This window comes from Arabidopsis lyrata (assembly GCF_000004255.2).
Source record: "Arabidopsis lyrata subsp. lyrata unplaced genomic scaffold ARALYscaffold_5, whole genome shotgun sequence".
NCBI classification, from domain to species: Eukaryota; Viridiplantae; Streptophyta; class Magnoliopsida; order Brassicales; family Brassicaceae; genus Arabidopsis; species Arabidopsis lyrata.
The window spans coordinates 1,822,917-1,839,744 of record NW_003302551.1 but is presented as its reverse complement, the minus strand read 5'-3'; the positions used below and the strand labels follow the sequence as shown (position 1 = coordinate 1,839,744).

Below are 16,828 nucleotides of genomic sequence, written 5' to 3'. Positions count from 1 at the left end.
AAAACTCCGTCACCCTGTAGATTCAGTAACATGGGATCAGACGAATGCCAAATACCCGTCATTTGCAGCTGAGGAAAGAAACCTGAGGCTTGGACTTTCAACAGATGGATTTAATCCATTTAACATGAAGAACACTAGATATAGTTGCTGGCCCGTTTTGTTGGTTAACTACAATCTGCCTCCTGATTTATGCATGAAGAAGGAGAACATCATGTTGACTTTGCTAATTCCTGGTCCACAACAGCCTGGTAATAACATTGACGTATACCTAGAACCACTTATAGAGGATCTATGCCACCTATGGGACAATGGGGAGTTGACATATGACGCTTTCAGTAAATCAACATTTACTCTTAAGGCAATGTTGCTTTGGACGATTAGTGATTTCCCTGCTTACGGGAATCTAGCTGGCTGCAAAGTAAAGGGAAAAATGGGATGTCCTCTATGTGGGAAAAATACCGATAGCATGTGGTTGAAGTTCAGCAGAAAACATGTCTACATGTGCCATAGAAAGCGGCTGCCACCAACATATCATTTCAGAATGAAGAAATCTTGGTTTGATGGAAAAGCTGAAAATGGTAGGAAGAGGAGAATATTAAGTGGTCAGGAAATTTACCAAAACCTGAAAAATTTTAAGAATAACTTTGGGACTTTGAAACAATCTGCAAGTAAAAGGAAAAGGACGGTTTGTGTTGAAGCAGGCTCTGATAGTGATGATGAGTCTAGTGAATCAGAGGAGGATGAAGAGGACCAAGTAGATGAGGAGGAATTATCAAGATGGAAGAAAATGTCAATTTTTTTCAAGTTAGCTTATTGGCAGGTGTGTTATACATTCTTGTTATTCTAGTGTTATCTCAGATTTCAGCAATAAATCATTGACTAATATTTTTTTTGCTTCTTGCGTCTGTGGTGGTTGTATAGGACCTTCCTGTGAGACACAACTTAGATGTCATGCATGTGGAGAGAAATGTGGCTGCAAGTATTATATCGACATTGTTGCATTGTGGGAAATCCAAAGATGGACTAAATGCTCGAAAAGATTTGGAGGTGCTTGGTATTAGAAAGGATTTTCATCCTAAAACCAAAGGAAAAAGAACATACCTTCCTGCAGCTTCTTGGTCCCTATCAAAGACAGAGAAGAAGATCTTTTGTAAGCGGCTTTATGACTTCAAAGGTCCAGATGGGTACTGCTCAGACATATCAAGAGGCGTCTCATTAGATGAGTGTAAGGTCTCTGGTCTTAAATCACACGATTATCACGTCTTAATGCAACAACTTCTTCCTATTGCTCTTAGAGGGTTGCTACCTAAAGGTCCTAGGGTAGCAATTGTGCGCTTATGCACATTCTTCAACCACTTGTGTCAGCGAGTAATTGATATGGAGCAGCTTTGGCACTAGAAGCTGAGATTGTTGAAACCCTTTGCCTGTTTGAAAGGTTTTTCCCACCAAGTTTCTTTGATATAATGGTGCATTTGACAGTACATTTAGGCAGAGAAGCTCGGTTAGGTGGACCAGTTCATTTCAGATGGATGTATCCGTTTGAAAGATATATGAAAGTTCTGAAGGATTTTGTGAGAAACACTGCAAGACCAGAAGGATGTATAGCTGAGTGTTATCTAGCTGAAGAATGCATACAGTTTTGTAGTGAATTTTTGAAGAAGGCAACAAATGTTCAGGAAAGTGTTGATAGAAACACTGAGTATGAGAACAACTCTATACTTGAGGGGCGTCCAATCTCTGCATGCTCTTATATTAATCTTATGAAATGGAGACAAAAATAGCCCATATGGTTGTCATCCAGAATATGGCTGTCTCTGAATCTTATGTGGAGTAAGTTCCAGTCTGCTTGTTCATTTTACTTAGCTATATGTAAATTGTGTGGCTGACTACTTTTTATTTTTCCTTTTATTAGTGAGCACCTGCAAAATCTTCAAGACTCAAATGGAAGATGCAGACGTGATGCATCACTGTTATGGAGTATGCACACTCAGAATTTTGCATCATGGCTTAAAAAACAGGCATGTTTATCTCTCACTTGAACACTATACTTTATCAATTAGCATATAGGTGTCTGACATTTTCTTTTTTAATTTGTTAGATACCTCTTGATTCAAACAGACACGAAGAAACACTTAAATGGTTAGCTTATGGTCCACGTAGTTGTGCAAGGACATATACTGGTTATATAGTGAATGGGCAACGATTTCATACAAGATTAGTGGATAAAAAAACTCAGAATAGTGGTGTTTTCTACGAGGCAACTGCAATCTGTAGGTCTAGTGCAAAAGACACTTCCCAAGTGGTGGATTTGGTATCATACTATGGCTTCATAACTGACATTATCTTGCTGGATTATAATGTATTTTACGTTCCATTATTCCGCTGCAACTGGGCAGTAAAAGGCAATGGAGTGAAGCAAGAAGATGTTTTTACACTTGTAAACCTGAATCATAGTCAAGTCTCATTTTTAAGGGATCCGTACATACTAGCCTCTCAAGCAAAACAAGTGTTTTACCTAAGGGAAGATGACTCATCACCTTGGTATGTTGCATTGAGAGGTCCTTCAAGAAGATTCAGTCAGAAATAGTTTCTAGATTCAGTTGCAGACATTGGCACATTGCCACCAAATGTTGACATCGACGTTGACTTGGATGAAGCTGAGAATGAGAGATCTGATTGTGAAGGGATATATGTTTGTGAAATGTAGTTTTTTTGATCATTTTCATTCCTTGTTGCCTGTTCTATGTCTGATGTATGTCTGATTTCCATAGTGTGTTTGATGTCTTATTTTCAGTATATACTTAACTCTTCTTCTTTCATTTTTCTCAGGTGATTTAAAATGGGACAACATAAGAAAAAGCGATGCAGAAGTAACAAAAAAAAGGAAGCAAAGCATGCCAATGAGGAGGTCGAGTATCTTGGTACAGTTGAACCACAAGTCAATGATGAGGATGAACATGTAGCACCAGCTGAAGTTCAAGTAGCAGATCCAGATCAAATGGAAGAGGCTGAAGTTCAAGTAGCAGATCCAGATCAAGTGGAAGAGGCTGAAGTTCAAGTAGCAGATCCAGATCAAGTGGAAGAGGCTGAAGGAGAGCTTGTATTATCTGAGGGTTATGATTGTGCTGAGCCAAAGCGTAAGAGACATCGAGGACCAACTAGGCTGAAGGATATTGCCAAGGATCCAAATACCAGAGTAAGAGTAGAGTTCACTAACATGGGAGAGCCTATTGGTAAAGGCTCAGTTAAACTGGCATCCTATGTAGGCGCATTGGTAAGAGAACACGTTCCAATCACAATTGATCGTTGGACAAAAATAGGTGAAGAAGTCAGGACAATTCTCTGGAAATCTGTCCAGGTAAGATTTGTGTAAAATTTACAAGTTTATTAGATATTGGTGTGAGTACTTAACTGTTTTGTTTTTGAGTGCAGGCAAGGTTTGAACTAGATGAAGAGTACCAAAAGGTTACAGTGCTTAAGCAGATGGGATGCTTGTGGAGGTCCTGGAAATCAAGGCAAGTTACAAACATTAGAGAAGCTAAGACTAACCAAGAGAGGATGAACATGCGACCTAAAAATATTTCTCCATTTGATTGGCGTAAATTTGTGAAGCTCAAAACTAGCAAAGAATTTAAGGTATGCATTTGGAATTTGTAAATTTATCTATTGTGAGTAGGTTCACTTATCTTTCCTTAGAAATTAACATTCATCTGTTAGGTTGTAAGCGATAGCTACAAGGAAAGAAGGCGCAATCAGATTCCACACACTTGTAGTCGCAGGGGAATGGTTAGACTAGCAGAAGATATGGTAATATTGCTACACTTATATTGTTCATTTTGCTCAGCCTTTTTCCAAAGTTCAAACACTTATGTAATCTTATGTTTCTTTTCTTTTTGTTTAGAAAACTGCTAGTGCAGACCCATCTGAAGTGACACGCCTAAAGGTTTGGGTTAAGTCATGTACTAAGAAAGATGGTACACCAGTGAATACAAATGCTGCAGAAAAGATTGTGAGTTATTTTGCTTCTAATGATTTGCATTTTGGCATTTGAATCACACTTGATATTTTAATATGTATCTTATGAGTTTCAGAAAAAGGTAGAGGAGATTGTTAACAGTGATAATCCATCACATGCAACAAATGAAGCCAGGGGCGGACGCAGGAAGGCACAAGGTGTGGCATGTGCCCCACTCTAGTTTTTTAATTTTCTTAAGTAATTAGTGCAAAATTTATTTAAGTGCCTCTAAATTAATTATTAGTTACAAGAGTGCCCCATACTAAATATATGTCTAGATCTGCCCCTGATGCGAACCCCCATTTACTGTATTGAAAACACCATACAAAGATACATGATACACGTACGAATACAAAAGGAGCCTTATATGTATGAGGGTGATGATAGGTGATGGGTTGATTGGTGAAAGGGATTTAGCTAGGCTTTGAGAACGTGATCGTCCATGTCAGCGGCGAGGCTCTTGACGAACTTCATGTAGTTGCTGGGCTCAGGCATGTCATCGTTTTGCTTCTCCCAAATCATAGTGATCTTACAGATGATATCATCAGGGGACTTTTGAATGAACTGAAAGATGACGTCATACACTTTAAGCTGCTCCATCACGTGACCTTCCAGTCCTCTGAACGTTACCGCCATATTCTCATCGTCTATCTCTCTCCTCTCCTTGAACACCTCCGCTTTCCCATCTTCATATATGTGTTCCACTCATAAGTTAGCTAGGACCATATAATATAATATGTATGTTTGGATTTATGTAACACCAGTGCCGGCTCAGATAGGAGGGCGGGCGCGACGGCCAGGGGTCCAATTCCGTGTTCTAATAATTAAGGGGCCCATTTTAAAATTTTTTTTTATAAAAGTGTTAAAAAATTAGAATATAACATAAAAATAAAATTTAGAAGGGCCCATAATTTTTTTTATTTGTTGTTTTTAGTATTAATAATTATTTTTGTTAATATAAATAGCATACAAATTTTTTTTATAGAAAAAAGATATTAAAAAAAAAAATTAAAGGCCCAAATTTTTTTTTTGCCCAAAGGCACATAAAATTGTTGAGCCGGCCCGGTGTAACACTCAACAAACTATCAAGGTAAAGAGATTTTTTCACAAATATTTTTCTGATGAATATATGTTTTAAATGGTTATTCCATAAAACAAATCACGTATGTAATTTTTACCGCATGTGTAGTTCCAAATCTTGATGGCTCCATGAGAGTCCCATTCGCCGTCGTGGATGGTAACACCCTGGATGTGGTGGCCGATGGCGTCGGGGAAGAGGTGGTTCTCACTTCTCCAACGCTTGTAGTGTTTCTCCGCGGATCCTTTCAAAGGAACCTCCGTCACATATGTTCCTGACGTCGCCATCTCTTTCTTTCTTTTGGGTAGTGAGTGAAGTATTTTTTTTTGTTTGTTTGGTTGATGCAAACTTTCATTCTGGTCTCCTTCGTTTATATAGAGAATGCATGTAACGGTTAAAATTTTGAAAACATGTCTTTTACCATTTGACAAATTCTTATTTTACCACGATTCTGTCATCATCTTGCATTATTAGAAATTAAAACGTGCATATTATTGACAAGTAAGTCTAAATTTAATGTGGTTAAAAATGTACGGTTGATTTGAACTGTGTAGTGATTCACGTTTACTAAGTTCTTATCACTAAAGAAAAAAATATTTGGATCGGATGATTATTGATATGATTTATATCTTGAACTCTAAACATACACTATATATTAAATACAATTTCACTGAAACGTCGCCAAAAAAGTATATTACATGCCTAGAGAATCATAATCAAGCCATAGACATATTTTAGTGGGTAGGTAACAATCATTATCGTCTTTCTACAAAAGAGATTATAGATGAACCGATATAAAACCTGACTGAAAACGACCGTTTTAGAAAATTGATATTCTATAAACCATATTTCTTAAACTGTTTTGAAACCTGTGAGAGAATATAATTATTTATTGGATTGATCAATGAGTTATTTGGTTAAAGTAATGTTATTTCTGATCAATCCGAATATCCGATCCGATCCGATTTGAACAAAACATAAACAATCTTCGCCTGCCCGGTGTGATTAACAGTCTTCTCTAACAATCTAAACTTTCGTAATGCAGTTGAGGAGTTCATTGGGGTACGTAACTCTATATATGGGTATATATCTATAATCTATCCGTAAGCAGCCCACATCTTAAAATGGTTAGATTTAAATTAAATGAAACATTGATTGAGGTTTGGTTTTGGGTGTCGGTGATTAATGTGATGTTAAAACGGAGCCGTTTCGTTTATTTTTCAGGATGATGAATTAAAATCTTATACATGGTCGGACCTACATTATGAGGAGGTAAAAATTATAAAATATAATTTTTTTTCAATTGAATAAAATAGTTTTTTGGCATATTGATCCGTTCAAGATTAAGGTTTGCACTTTGATGTCTTCATTTCGTTATGTTAAACTTTAATAAGAAATTTGTTTGGGTCCTCCATGCACTAATATTCTCAAAACATGGAGAATGCGTCCGGTGAAGCAAAACGAACTTCTTGACTTAAGACTTGGTTGGGGAAGTTATACGTAATGATGATGATATGATAACTTTGGATTTATTCGAACGTATTATATATATAAGCGTTTTACATTTGATCAATCTAGAGGTGTGGGTGAATATTTTAGTACTCTTTTTGTAATTTTTGATTGGGTGGTTGAGTTTTTACTAAGGAAGGATTCGAATAATCGATATTGGTGAGACGTAAAGAGTCACTATTTCATTGACTTAATATTCGTTTAACTTGTTTTGTGTTCTTCGATGTCAGTTCTTAATTAGTTTTCTCGAATGCATGTGTTCGTGATTTGGTTTGGATTCGACGTTAAACCAAAACGGAGACAATATAAACTAAATAATTAAAAAAAAATAATAGTCCACGATCAAATAATGGCAAATAATTCAAGATTTGGCGATACCTCGAATCAAATAAGAGACGAAGAATATTGGCCGAACGTTTTCTATGCTTTTGCTGTCCCATCTACACAAAATCAATAAAAATATTCTGAATTTAATATGTTGAACAGAACAATAAATAATGTAGTAAATGAAGTATGAATACTCTATAGTACTATATTTGTTATTTGATATATAGGTGCCTCGCATGTTCTCTTCATGGACTTTTAATCATTTAATTTAACTTTTGGCAAATCAAAATTATAATTTCTGACGGGTTATTATGAGTTATGATCCTATCCTTGAAATCTTATGATATTCCTATTCTAATATTGACCAAAACGTGAGTTAATGAACATCATTGGCGAAACTAATAAATATATTTTAATAGATTTAAATTATTAAAACAAAGTATATTACTCCCTCCGTATTTGAATAAATGTCGTTCTAGCCTTTTTTCTGTGTTTTTAATTAGTTGTCATTTTAACAACTTTTGCATAAAATTTCCTAAATTACCCCCAATTAATTGATCATAATTAATCAGTCTAAATTACCAAAACTACATATACCAAAAATATAATTGTAAATAATCGTTTCTCATAAGGTTAGTTTTGTAATTCTGTGCCCTTTCTTAATTCACCCAAAAACAGTTGAAACGACATTTTTTCAAATACAGAGGGAGTAAATAAGATATAAAAATATGAAAATCTTACGTTTTATGGATAAATTTCTAAGTTCAACTTCATAATATTTTTTAAGTTTTTTTTATTTATTTTACTAGGTAAAAAATCATATAAACCTTGTTTTTAAAATAATAACAAACAAAATCTTACTTAAGTACATGGCCGAATGAACGAATTAAAAAAAAGAGAGAAAATTCTGATGTCAATTGATAATTACTAGTAGACAATTTCATAAAATATTTAAGGTATCACCTAATCCCATTAATTTAGACGTGGGTCCGTTCTTTTTTTTTTTTTTTGTCATCCGAAATTAATTATAGCTCAAAAGAGTCATTTCTGAGGAATGTTGTTTACATATATGATATGAAGCGGTTCTGTACGAATTTTTCGTGCCAGATTATCCGCTTTTACATTAGCATTTCAAGAAATTAAAGAAACGGAAAGAAACAAAAAAAACTATATTTTAGCCCGTCAAAAAAATTAAATTGATAATCTACTCCAATGACATTTTCAACCAAAAAAAAAAAAAAAGAATTGTGAGGACGAAAACTCTTCGTCGTTCGGCGAGTTTCTCCGGTGATCGGCAAAGTCTTTCCGGCATCTAATTGAATTTCACTAAACTAATAAGTAAGTTTCTTGAAGTTTCGATTTACAAAACTTTTGCTGTCTACTCGAAGTTTTCGTCTCGTCTCGTTCTTCGATTTCAATTCTGAATCTCAGACAAGTTTGCTATCTCTGGTTCTTGTTGGGTTTTGTAGGAATATTATCAGATTAGGAAGTGTGAGACTTCGGTCTTGATAAAAGAACATGGTTCAAAGTCAGTCGTTAAGCACATTAACAATCTGTGGAAGTGTAAAAGTTTCAAGCTTGTTGAGGAATCGTTTGAATTCATCGAAAGCTTCAAGCTTGATCGGTGATCGATGTGTGTCGTGTCAGTTTTTGCGTAAATCACCGTCCTTTAGAAGTCATTGGAAGTCAATAAAGCAAAGAAATTTGTTGAGGGTTGAAGCTAGATGGCCATTTCAAGGGGGTGGTGGTGAACAAGGTTTAGACCCGAGCTCTGAGCGGAGCGAGAGTGCCAATGAAGATATATTGATCTTTTTCTTTCAGCTGGATTTGGCTACTCGTGTACAGGTTAAGAGGATATGCGGGTTTTTTTTTCGCTTTCAAGATTATTGATTACGGTTTTAAGGTGTTGCAATATTGAATGATCTGTGGATTGGTATGTTTTGAAATACCAGTATGCAATGAATCTGGAGCAGTACGACATTGCGCAGCAACTAAGAGAAAAGCTAACTGAGGTATGTGAAATGTTATGATATGATCTTTAAGTGCGACAAGTTTTGAACTTTTTGATCATGCAAAGATGTTAGCTTTTGGCTGGACTTATCTTTGTATTCTCGTATACCGAAATCGCAACGCGGTAGTGAATAACAGTCTGTGGTTGGTAGGTGGAAGAGGAGTCGATAAGGCTGCAGGAAGGGAAAAGAGGGTCATCAGCTAAAAGTGAAGCTCAAGACAAGGGTATTAGTATTATAAGGCTACGGTGAGCAGTTTCATTCGGTTATTTGTTTGCTTTGTAAGACATTTTTCTCTATGTGTCTGTAAATATTCAGTATATCATCTTCGTTGTTTATTTGATATGATTGCAGTGCCGATCTCCAGAATGCCATTGACAGTGAGGATTACGGTTTGGCAGCTAAGTTACGAGATGAAATCTCAAAGCTTGAGGCAGAATCATTAGCTGTATCTGCGAAAGCCTTGGCTTTTGAAAATGCAGAGTATGCATTTCGCTTAGGACAGAAGCTTAGACACAAAACTTTTGGTACATCTTCATATGTATTATTAGTGCTTATCTCACTACGGTTTACATTCATATATCGGGGAACTTACGTTGATTTCTTTTCATTTGGCTTAGGTTACCGGGCTGTAGTTTGTGGTATGGATCCAATTTGCTGTGAATCAAGCTCTTGGATGGAAGCTGCAGAGGTTGAAAAGTTACCTCGCGGATCCAATCAGCCATTTTATCAGGTTCTGCTTCTGAAGCAAATGTTCATTAAGACTTGCGTTGAAAGAAAAAGAAGCTAAAAATTAATATTTAAATTGTATTCATATACCTATGAACAATCTACAGAAGAAACATGGATATCTTAATCTCTTGCATGTGTCTAGCAGGTTCTAGTCGATGCTCGGACGCACCCAGATCTAGTAGTGGCATATGGTAAGCTCTGAGTTTTCAAGTCCTTTGGATCTCAAAATCTTGCTATTGCACAACCTTAACCGGTGAACAATCTCACTATTACTTGACAATGGATCTGATATTGCAGTTGCTGAAGACAATCTATTAGCTCCCGAGAAACCCGACAAAGTGAGTAGACTCAATGTGGACAACTGACTCGTCATTGTAATAGTTTGACTCATGTTTGTGTGTGGTTTCTGCAGGAAAGGTTTGATCATCCATACATTTCTTTTCTCTACTATGGAGCCGACACAGCTGGAGATTTCATCCCTGTCAAACAATTGCGTGAGAAGTACAACAGACCTCGGCATGAAGTTCCTTTTGATTCACAAGAAGAAGATTAAGATGAACTTAGCATGTAAGCTAAGAGTTCACAACCGCAGACTCGAGCACAAATCACAACAAAACAAGAACTTTAGCATAGCTCAAAGCATCTGGCTACCATTTCAGAGATGTTCTGTTGGTTATATACCCATGTAGATGTAGTTAGCACTTAGCTAGCACGACTGTTCTTTCTATATACACTATAACAAATCAACTTTATTCAATAATGCTTTGTGTATAAATGCTTCTTTGTTCATCCTACTGATTTATCCAGATTAGCAAAGACAACTAACCAAGTGCTAAGAACTCAGATTCCATTATGCTATGGCCTGCAATCTTGCTCAGGCCTCTTTGCTTCATCAGATTTCTCACTTCTTTAGCCTGGCTCCATCGTCCATCCGATGCATACAAATTAGATACAAGGACATAATAAGAGGCATCATCAGGATGTAAATCAAGCATCTTCTTAATCACAATCTCTCCAAGATCAAATCTTGAATGCATTCCACATCCGTGGAGAAATGCTCCGAAACATCTCACGTCTGGCTGGATCGGCATCTTCTCGATGATGTCTAATGCTTGTTCAAGCTCACCTGCTCGAGCTAGCATATCAACCATACATGTGTAGTGTTTTGTTGAAGGCGTGAAGTTGTAATCTTTGTACATTGAGCTGAAGTACTTCTTCCCTTCGTTAACCATCCCTGTATGACTACAAGCTGATAAAACAGATGTAAAGGTTGATTCATTCGGCTTTTGTTGCTTCTTCAGCATCTCCTCAAATAGCTCAAGGGACCCTTTTGTGTCCCCTTGCTTTCCATAGCCTCCGATCATAGCACTCCATGTGATTGTGTTTTTCTCTTCTATGGTATCGAAGATGAGACGAGCAGATTCGGCATCCCCACATTTGGCATAGAAGTCCAGGAGTGCAGTACCAACATGAACACTGGATGATGCCAAGAAACCCAATTTCACGGAATAAGCATGAAGCGAGGAACCTATGGCTAGAGACCCAAGGGAAGCACAGGCTGAGAAGAGACTCGCAACTGTTACACCATTAGGCATCACGGATTCTGTATTCATGCGATGGAACAGAAACAAAGCTTCATGGATAGAGCCGTTTTGCGAAAACCCAGAAATTATAGAATTCCAAGCAACAATATCTTTTTCCGACTCCATTTCAAACACATACTTAGCATCTCTATTCTGGTAACACTTGGCGTACATGTGAACCAGAGCATTTGCAACATTTGTGTCCCAAATACCAACTTTGATGGAGAGGCCATGAATTGATCTTCCCAGTTCAAGATTCCCAACCAAACCGCACCCCGATAAGACACTTGCAATGGTAACACAATTAGGCTTGATTCCAACCCCACTCATTTTCTGAAACAAGCTCAGCGCCTCATTCACACTTCCGTTATGGGTGTATCCCACAATCATAGCTGTCCACATGACGAGATCCACATGAGAATGCTCATTAAACACCCGACGTGCATTGCTTATGTCACCACACTTAACATACATATCTAAAAGAGATGTCACCAAGCATGAGCTGAGCTCTATACCACTCTTAATCAAACAACCATGAAACCACTTTCCTTGATGTAAAGCACGAAGCTTTGTGCAAGCCATCACTAGAGTACCATAAGTATATTCATTACCCAAAACAGAGTTTTCCCTCATCCGATTAAACAGAACCAACCCTTCTTCGTACAAGTCGTTTTTAACATACCCAGCAATCATCGAAGTCCAACAAACCACATTCCTCAAAGTAATATCTTCAAACACTTTATAAGAACTCTTGATTTCTCCACACTTAGCATACATATCTAAAAGACCTGTCAACACAACATTATCGAAACTCGGCACCTTAACAATCTGGCAATGTATCTTCTTCCCATTGTCTAAATCCTGAACCTCAGTACACGCTTTCAAAGCTTTCGAGAAAACAATATCATCATATCCGAATCCATGCTTCATCAATAAATCATAAAACTTTATGACTTCAAAACTCTCGTTGTTCAAACAATAACATCTGAGGATGACTTTCCATAAATAAAAATCTGGTTCAGGAATTTGATCGAACACCAAGCGTGCATCTTTAGTATACCCAAAAGAACCGTATAGACTCACGAGCTTGGTGGCAATTGAGATATCACCCATGAGTCCATTTCCCGTTAAAACCCCATGAGCTTGCCTTAGAGAATCAATGTTCGTGCACTTACTTAGAAGGAGAAAGCACGGTCTCGAAGCGGCGTAATTCAAAGAAGACTCATCATTGTCTTCGGGCAAATTCAATTCTTGGATTGTCGTAAATGTGAAGCATCTCTGTTGAAACACAAATCTTCTAATCGGAGACACCCTTTGAGGTAAAAGAGAGATTAAGCGTAGCATCGGTCTTCCGTCTTCGCCGTTCACAACTTACCGGCGGTTTGGCTCTTCCCGCCAGATAATTGGTCTCTAAAACGAAAAACTTGAAAAAATGGGCCTTAAATGGGCCTATATTATAAATATACTAGTAATCTAAGGCCCGGTTATTTATTAATTTTGTGTTGTTTACATTTGAAGTATAAAAGTGTTTAATAACAACAACAAAACAACAAAAACGTTGACCAAAAATACAAAACAACAAAAAATCACAATTTTAATCTTGATTCCAAGAAATTAACGTCAGTCAAAATTTCATAGTTTGTTGAGTTTTTTTTTGGTGAGGAAGAGGTAGACATGGTTTCCCATTTTATTTTAAAAAAAAAATACAAACTACAAACGGACATTTCGCAGATGCGATAGTCCTATAGAATCCTCGAGTTTGTTGAGTATAAACAAAACATTTTGGGTTAAACAATTAATTTAATTACTTAATAACTCAAAAAACCTATCTTTTTAACTGCTTTTTTTTTTCATACACTCTATAGCATACGGCCCATGTTCTAAAAATCAGCCGCCTAGACACTAATCAGAAAGGGACCGCAGCGGTTTTGTTCAAATCGGTAAAAATAATCGTCGATTCGATTTTTTGTCCGCTTAGGCGGCCGTCTAGCCGCCTAGATTGCACCTAGTCCATTTTTTTTTTACAATTTTTTTTTATGGATTTAAAATTCAAAACGTCTAATTTATGTTCATTATTTTTTATAAAAAATAATTTAAGCTTAAATCTTGTTTTCATGTGTTTAATGCAATTTTAAAGACAATATAATCTAAATTTCTCGATTATAATGGATTAATATGTTTTAAAAACATTAAATAACCTTAAAACTAGTCTCCAATTATCTACTCCTCCGCCGCTAACATACTTACCATTCTCATCACCGCCGACAAATAATCCATCACAACAACATCAATTTCCAATTTACTACACTCACTTTCCACATCCACCTCATCCATCTTTACCACCTCAATTTTCACCTCCACTTCTCATCTTCACCACCAAATTTACTTCCTCCACCACCAACTTATCATTATACAATCACCAACTCAAACTAAATACGAATTAAAAATAAAACAAAAAACGAAATTTTTGATTTTGGAAATTAAAATCAACCATAAAAAAGTTAAGTTAGCTATTTTATAATTTCATATACAAATATCATTATATTTATTAATAAAATTTGGTATATGTTTATAAATCATGATATTTTAACATATATCATAATATATATTGACATATCATGATATATATACATATTATAATATTTTTTTAATATATCATGATATATGTTGATATATCATATGTAAACAACAATAATGTAATATTAATATGTATGTTATATATTCATGTATTACGATATATATATTAATAAATCTTTCTATAGTTGTATATATTGTGTTATATATTAATATATCAATTTTATATTATCAAACCAATGCTATGAAATAAATTAACCTGTCTCACTAGATGATGCTTCTCAGACCATGTCCTGTTCATATCAGTTTTTTTACAGATTTTGTCTGCTTAAGAAAATGCCTATCCTTATGATTTAAGGATATTTTGATCATCTTTTTATTTCTTTATTTTATCTTACAAATACAAAAAAAAAAAATCATTGCTATAATTTTAACTCTTTTTCAAAATGTGTATGCAGCTAATTGTCTCTTAATTATATGCTCTATTATAGTATTCCCATGCGTCAGCATTAATAAATGTGTTTTGTTTTTTGGCAAAAAGTCTTGCAAACATTTTAAAATATGTTGTAAGAGAAACGTCTTCTTCACCTCGTTTGCATTCTATATATCTTCTTCTGTTCTTCACACAGTAATTCACTTACAAAAGTTTTCTTTCTTTTCTCTTCCATTGAAGGATTCCTAAAGCTTAAAGGTCGATAAAAAATTGATTTAATTTAGTAAATGAAGTATGAATACTCTATAGTACTATATTTGTTATTTGATATATAGGTGCCTCGCATGTTCTCTTCATGGACTTTTAATCATTTAATTTAACTTTTGGCAAATCAAAATTATAATTTCTGACGGGTTATTATGAGTTATGATCATATAATTATAGCCGTTCGCCAGGATTCTACGCAGAGGGGAAGTGTCCATCAAGAGCATAAAGAAGGAGGTGAAGGAGGTGAGTATATAATAAATCCAGACGTTAAAAAAAAAATACTATTTATTGGTTTGTTTGAAAATTATTACTTTCGGATCATATGATGTTACTACACAAATTCTCAAATTTTCAAAACTTGTGAATTATATTTAACCCGTGGAACATAATATAGTGATGTTATTACATTTAAATTATATGGTTTCTATTTTTAATGTTATTTATAATAAACTAATAAATTCGACCGCTCCTTCGGCTCATGGGTCCAATGGGCTTCATCCTTTATGGGCCATTATCTTGACTACGTGGCAATCTTTGGTTGGTCGCGGACTTCTGGTGCGGGATCCGACACCAACACCGTCAAAAAGATTAAAATTTCCCAAACTGGATGACCAAAATTGTCATTCGGATCAAATCTGCCAAATAGGCATGTCCTATAACGGGTTAAATATTCACGTCGGCTAGGATGAGATCCGCGATACACCATATGATTATATACTTTTGTACAAATTATTTTTTATATTTTCATTTCAAATTTTAATCTTTGTTGAAAATGTAATGGGGTTAGTATAATGTGTAAATGTTTTTTACTTGTTTTGTAGAAAGATGTATAGATTGTTTGAGGTTTAGAGAAATGTGAGGTGTTTGATGTATTAACAAATTAATTGTGTTTGTTTGTAATAAATGGGATTATATTTTTTTCATAATATTTTATGTAATTTAGAACTTAAAATTTTAGCATTTAGGTTTAATTTTTATTTTGCAATAATATTTAGATTTTTATAATGTTTAGTTTTGCAGAATAATACAGTTTTTTTTGTTTGTTTAGATCATATCAATATTTTAGAATTTAGATTGTTTAGTTTTGCAGATTTTTAAATATATAATACTATTTATTGGTGGAAGCCACCTTGGCCCATTGGTTGAACAAGGGTTAATTAATGCTTCTACACCCAGAGGTCTGGGGTTCGAGTCCCATATACTGCGATTTATTAATAAATTTGCAGATTATTGGAGGCAAGTGTGCAGGAGATCTCCAGCGATATACAATTATAGCCGTTCGCCAGGATTCTTCCAGCGATATACAATTATAGCCGTTCGCCAGGATTCTACGCAGAGGGGAAGTGTCCATCAAGAGCATAAAGAAGGAGGTGAAGGAGGTGAGTATATAATAAATCCAGACGTTAAAAAAAAAATACTATTTATTGGTTTGTTTGAAAATTATTACTTTCGGATCATATGATGTTACTACACAAATTCTCAAATTTTCAAAACTTGTGAATTATATTTAACCCGTGGAACATAATATAGTGATGTTATTACATTTAAATTATATGGTTTCTATTTTTAATGTTATTTATAATAAACTAATATGATGTTATAATATTAATATATTTAAAACTAAATTAATATTATGATATAATTTATTTTTATTATTTCATATAAATTATTAATAATATTTGTTTCGAAAGATGAAAATTTCTCATATTTTAATTAAATTTAATCTTCACAATTAAAATACTTATTATATTTTATATATTAATAACTATATGATTTTTATAAAAAAAAACGTAGTATTAATATATGTATAGATTTTTTTGTTATTTTTTAAATAATACACTTTCTTATAAACGTATTAATATCAAAAATTTAAGTAAAGAATTCAAATACTTAAAATTTAAAATGCACTAATGAATTTTTTTTTTTAATTTTCTAGATTAATTAATATAATTTCTTTTTTGAATTAATGTCAAAAATATTTAATTGTGTTTGGTTGTTAAGATAGTAGACAATTAATTGTGAATCTTGTTTGGATACATGGATAAGTTAAGATGTAAAAGACAGTTTTACCATTAATGAGAGTTTTTGTTTTGTTCTTTTTTTGAATGACATTTCATGTAATAATTCCCAACTTTAATGGTATTTACTCAAAAATGCTTCCCTTTTTAATAGTATAGATATATTTTCATAGTTTTTTCAAATAGATTTTAAATTTTTTTTTTATGTTTTATATAATTTATTGAATAATATATAAATTTTAAGTTTTGTTAAGTTTTTTAGAATAACCTTAATGAAGTTTAT

At 34.4% G+C, this 16,828-nt stretch overlaps 3 protein-coding genes across 3 annotated transcripts; 1 reads left to right on the top strand and 2 right to left on the bottom strand.

Annotated features, from left to right (window-relative positions):
• Positions 1–4,228: 4,228 nt before the first annotated feature.
• Positions 4,229–5,448, bottom strand: LOC9312953 (MLP-like protein 328). Its single transcript, XM_002875157.2, has 2 exons — positions 5,194–5,448; positions 4,229–4,701 (listed from the first exon to the last, which is right to left on the bottom strand). Exons 1-2 carry the CDS (start codon positions 5,378–5,380, stop codon positions 4,433–4,435), a joined length of 456 nt encoding a protein of 151 aa, XP_002875203.1. The 5' UTR covers positions 5,381–5,448; the 3' UTR covers positions 4,229–4,432.
• A 2,686-nt stretch (positions 5,449–8,134) lies between these two features.
• LOC9311271 (clp protease adapter protein ClpF, chloroplastic) lies at positions 8,135–10,464 on the top strand. The gene is made up of 9 exons (XM_002876838.2): positions 8,135–8,267; positions 8,399–8,774; positions 8,882–8,941; positions 9,092–9,186; positions 9,293–9,465; positions 9,559–9,671; positions 9,816–9,861; positions 9,968–10,008; positions 10,083–10,464. Exons 2-9 carry the CDS (start codon positions 8,448–8,450, stop codon positions 10,221–10,223), a joined length of 996 nt encoding a protein of 331 aa, XP_002876884.2. The 5' UTR covers positions 8,135–8,267; positions 8,399–8,447; the 3' UTR covers positions 10,224–10,464.
• On the bottom strand, positions 10,400–12,648 carry LOC9312952 (pentatricopeptide repeat-containing protein At2g03380, mitochondrial). The gene has a single exon (XM_021025740.1). It carries the CDS (start codon positions 12,595–12,597, stop codon positions 10,492–10,494), a length of 2,106 nt encoding a protein of 701 aa, XP_020881399.1. The 5' UTR covers positions 12,598–12,648; the 3' UTR covers positions 10,400–10,491.
• Between the last annotated feature and the right edge of the window lie 4,180 nt (positions 12,649–16,828).

Bases quoted from the DNA above. Each gene is read 5' to 3' on its own strand.
- LOC9312953 (XM_002875157.2), bottom strand. From the start codon at position 5,380: ATGGCGACGTCAGGAACATATGTGACGGAGGTTCCTTTGAAAGGATCC. The intron at 4,702-5,193 runs GTAAAAATTACA...ACATATATGAAG, and splicing joins GATTTGGAACTACACATGCG to ATGGGAAAGCGGAGGTGTTC.
- LOC9311271 (XM_002876838.2), top strand. From the start codon at position 8,448: ATGGTTCAAAGTCAGTCGTTAAGCACATTAACAATCTGTGGAAGTGTA. The intron at 8,942-9,091 runs GTATGTGAAATG...TGTGGTTGGTAG, and splicing joins TAAGAGAAAAGCTAACTGAG to GTGGAAGAGGAGTCGATAAG. The intron at 10,009-10,082 runs GTGAGTAGACTC...TGGTTTCTGCAG, and splicing joins CTCCCGAGAAACCCGACAAA to GAAAGGTTTGATCATCCATA.
- LOC9312952 (XM_021025740.1), bottom strand. From the start codon at position 12,597: ATGCTACGCTTAATCTCTCTTTTACCTCAAAGGGTGTCTCCGATTAGA.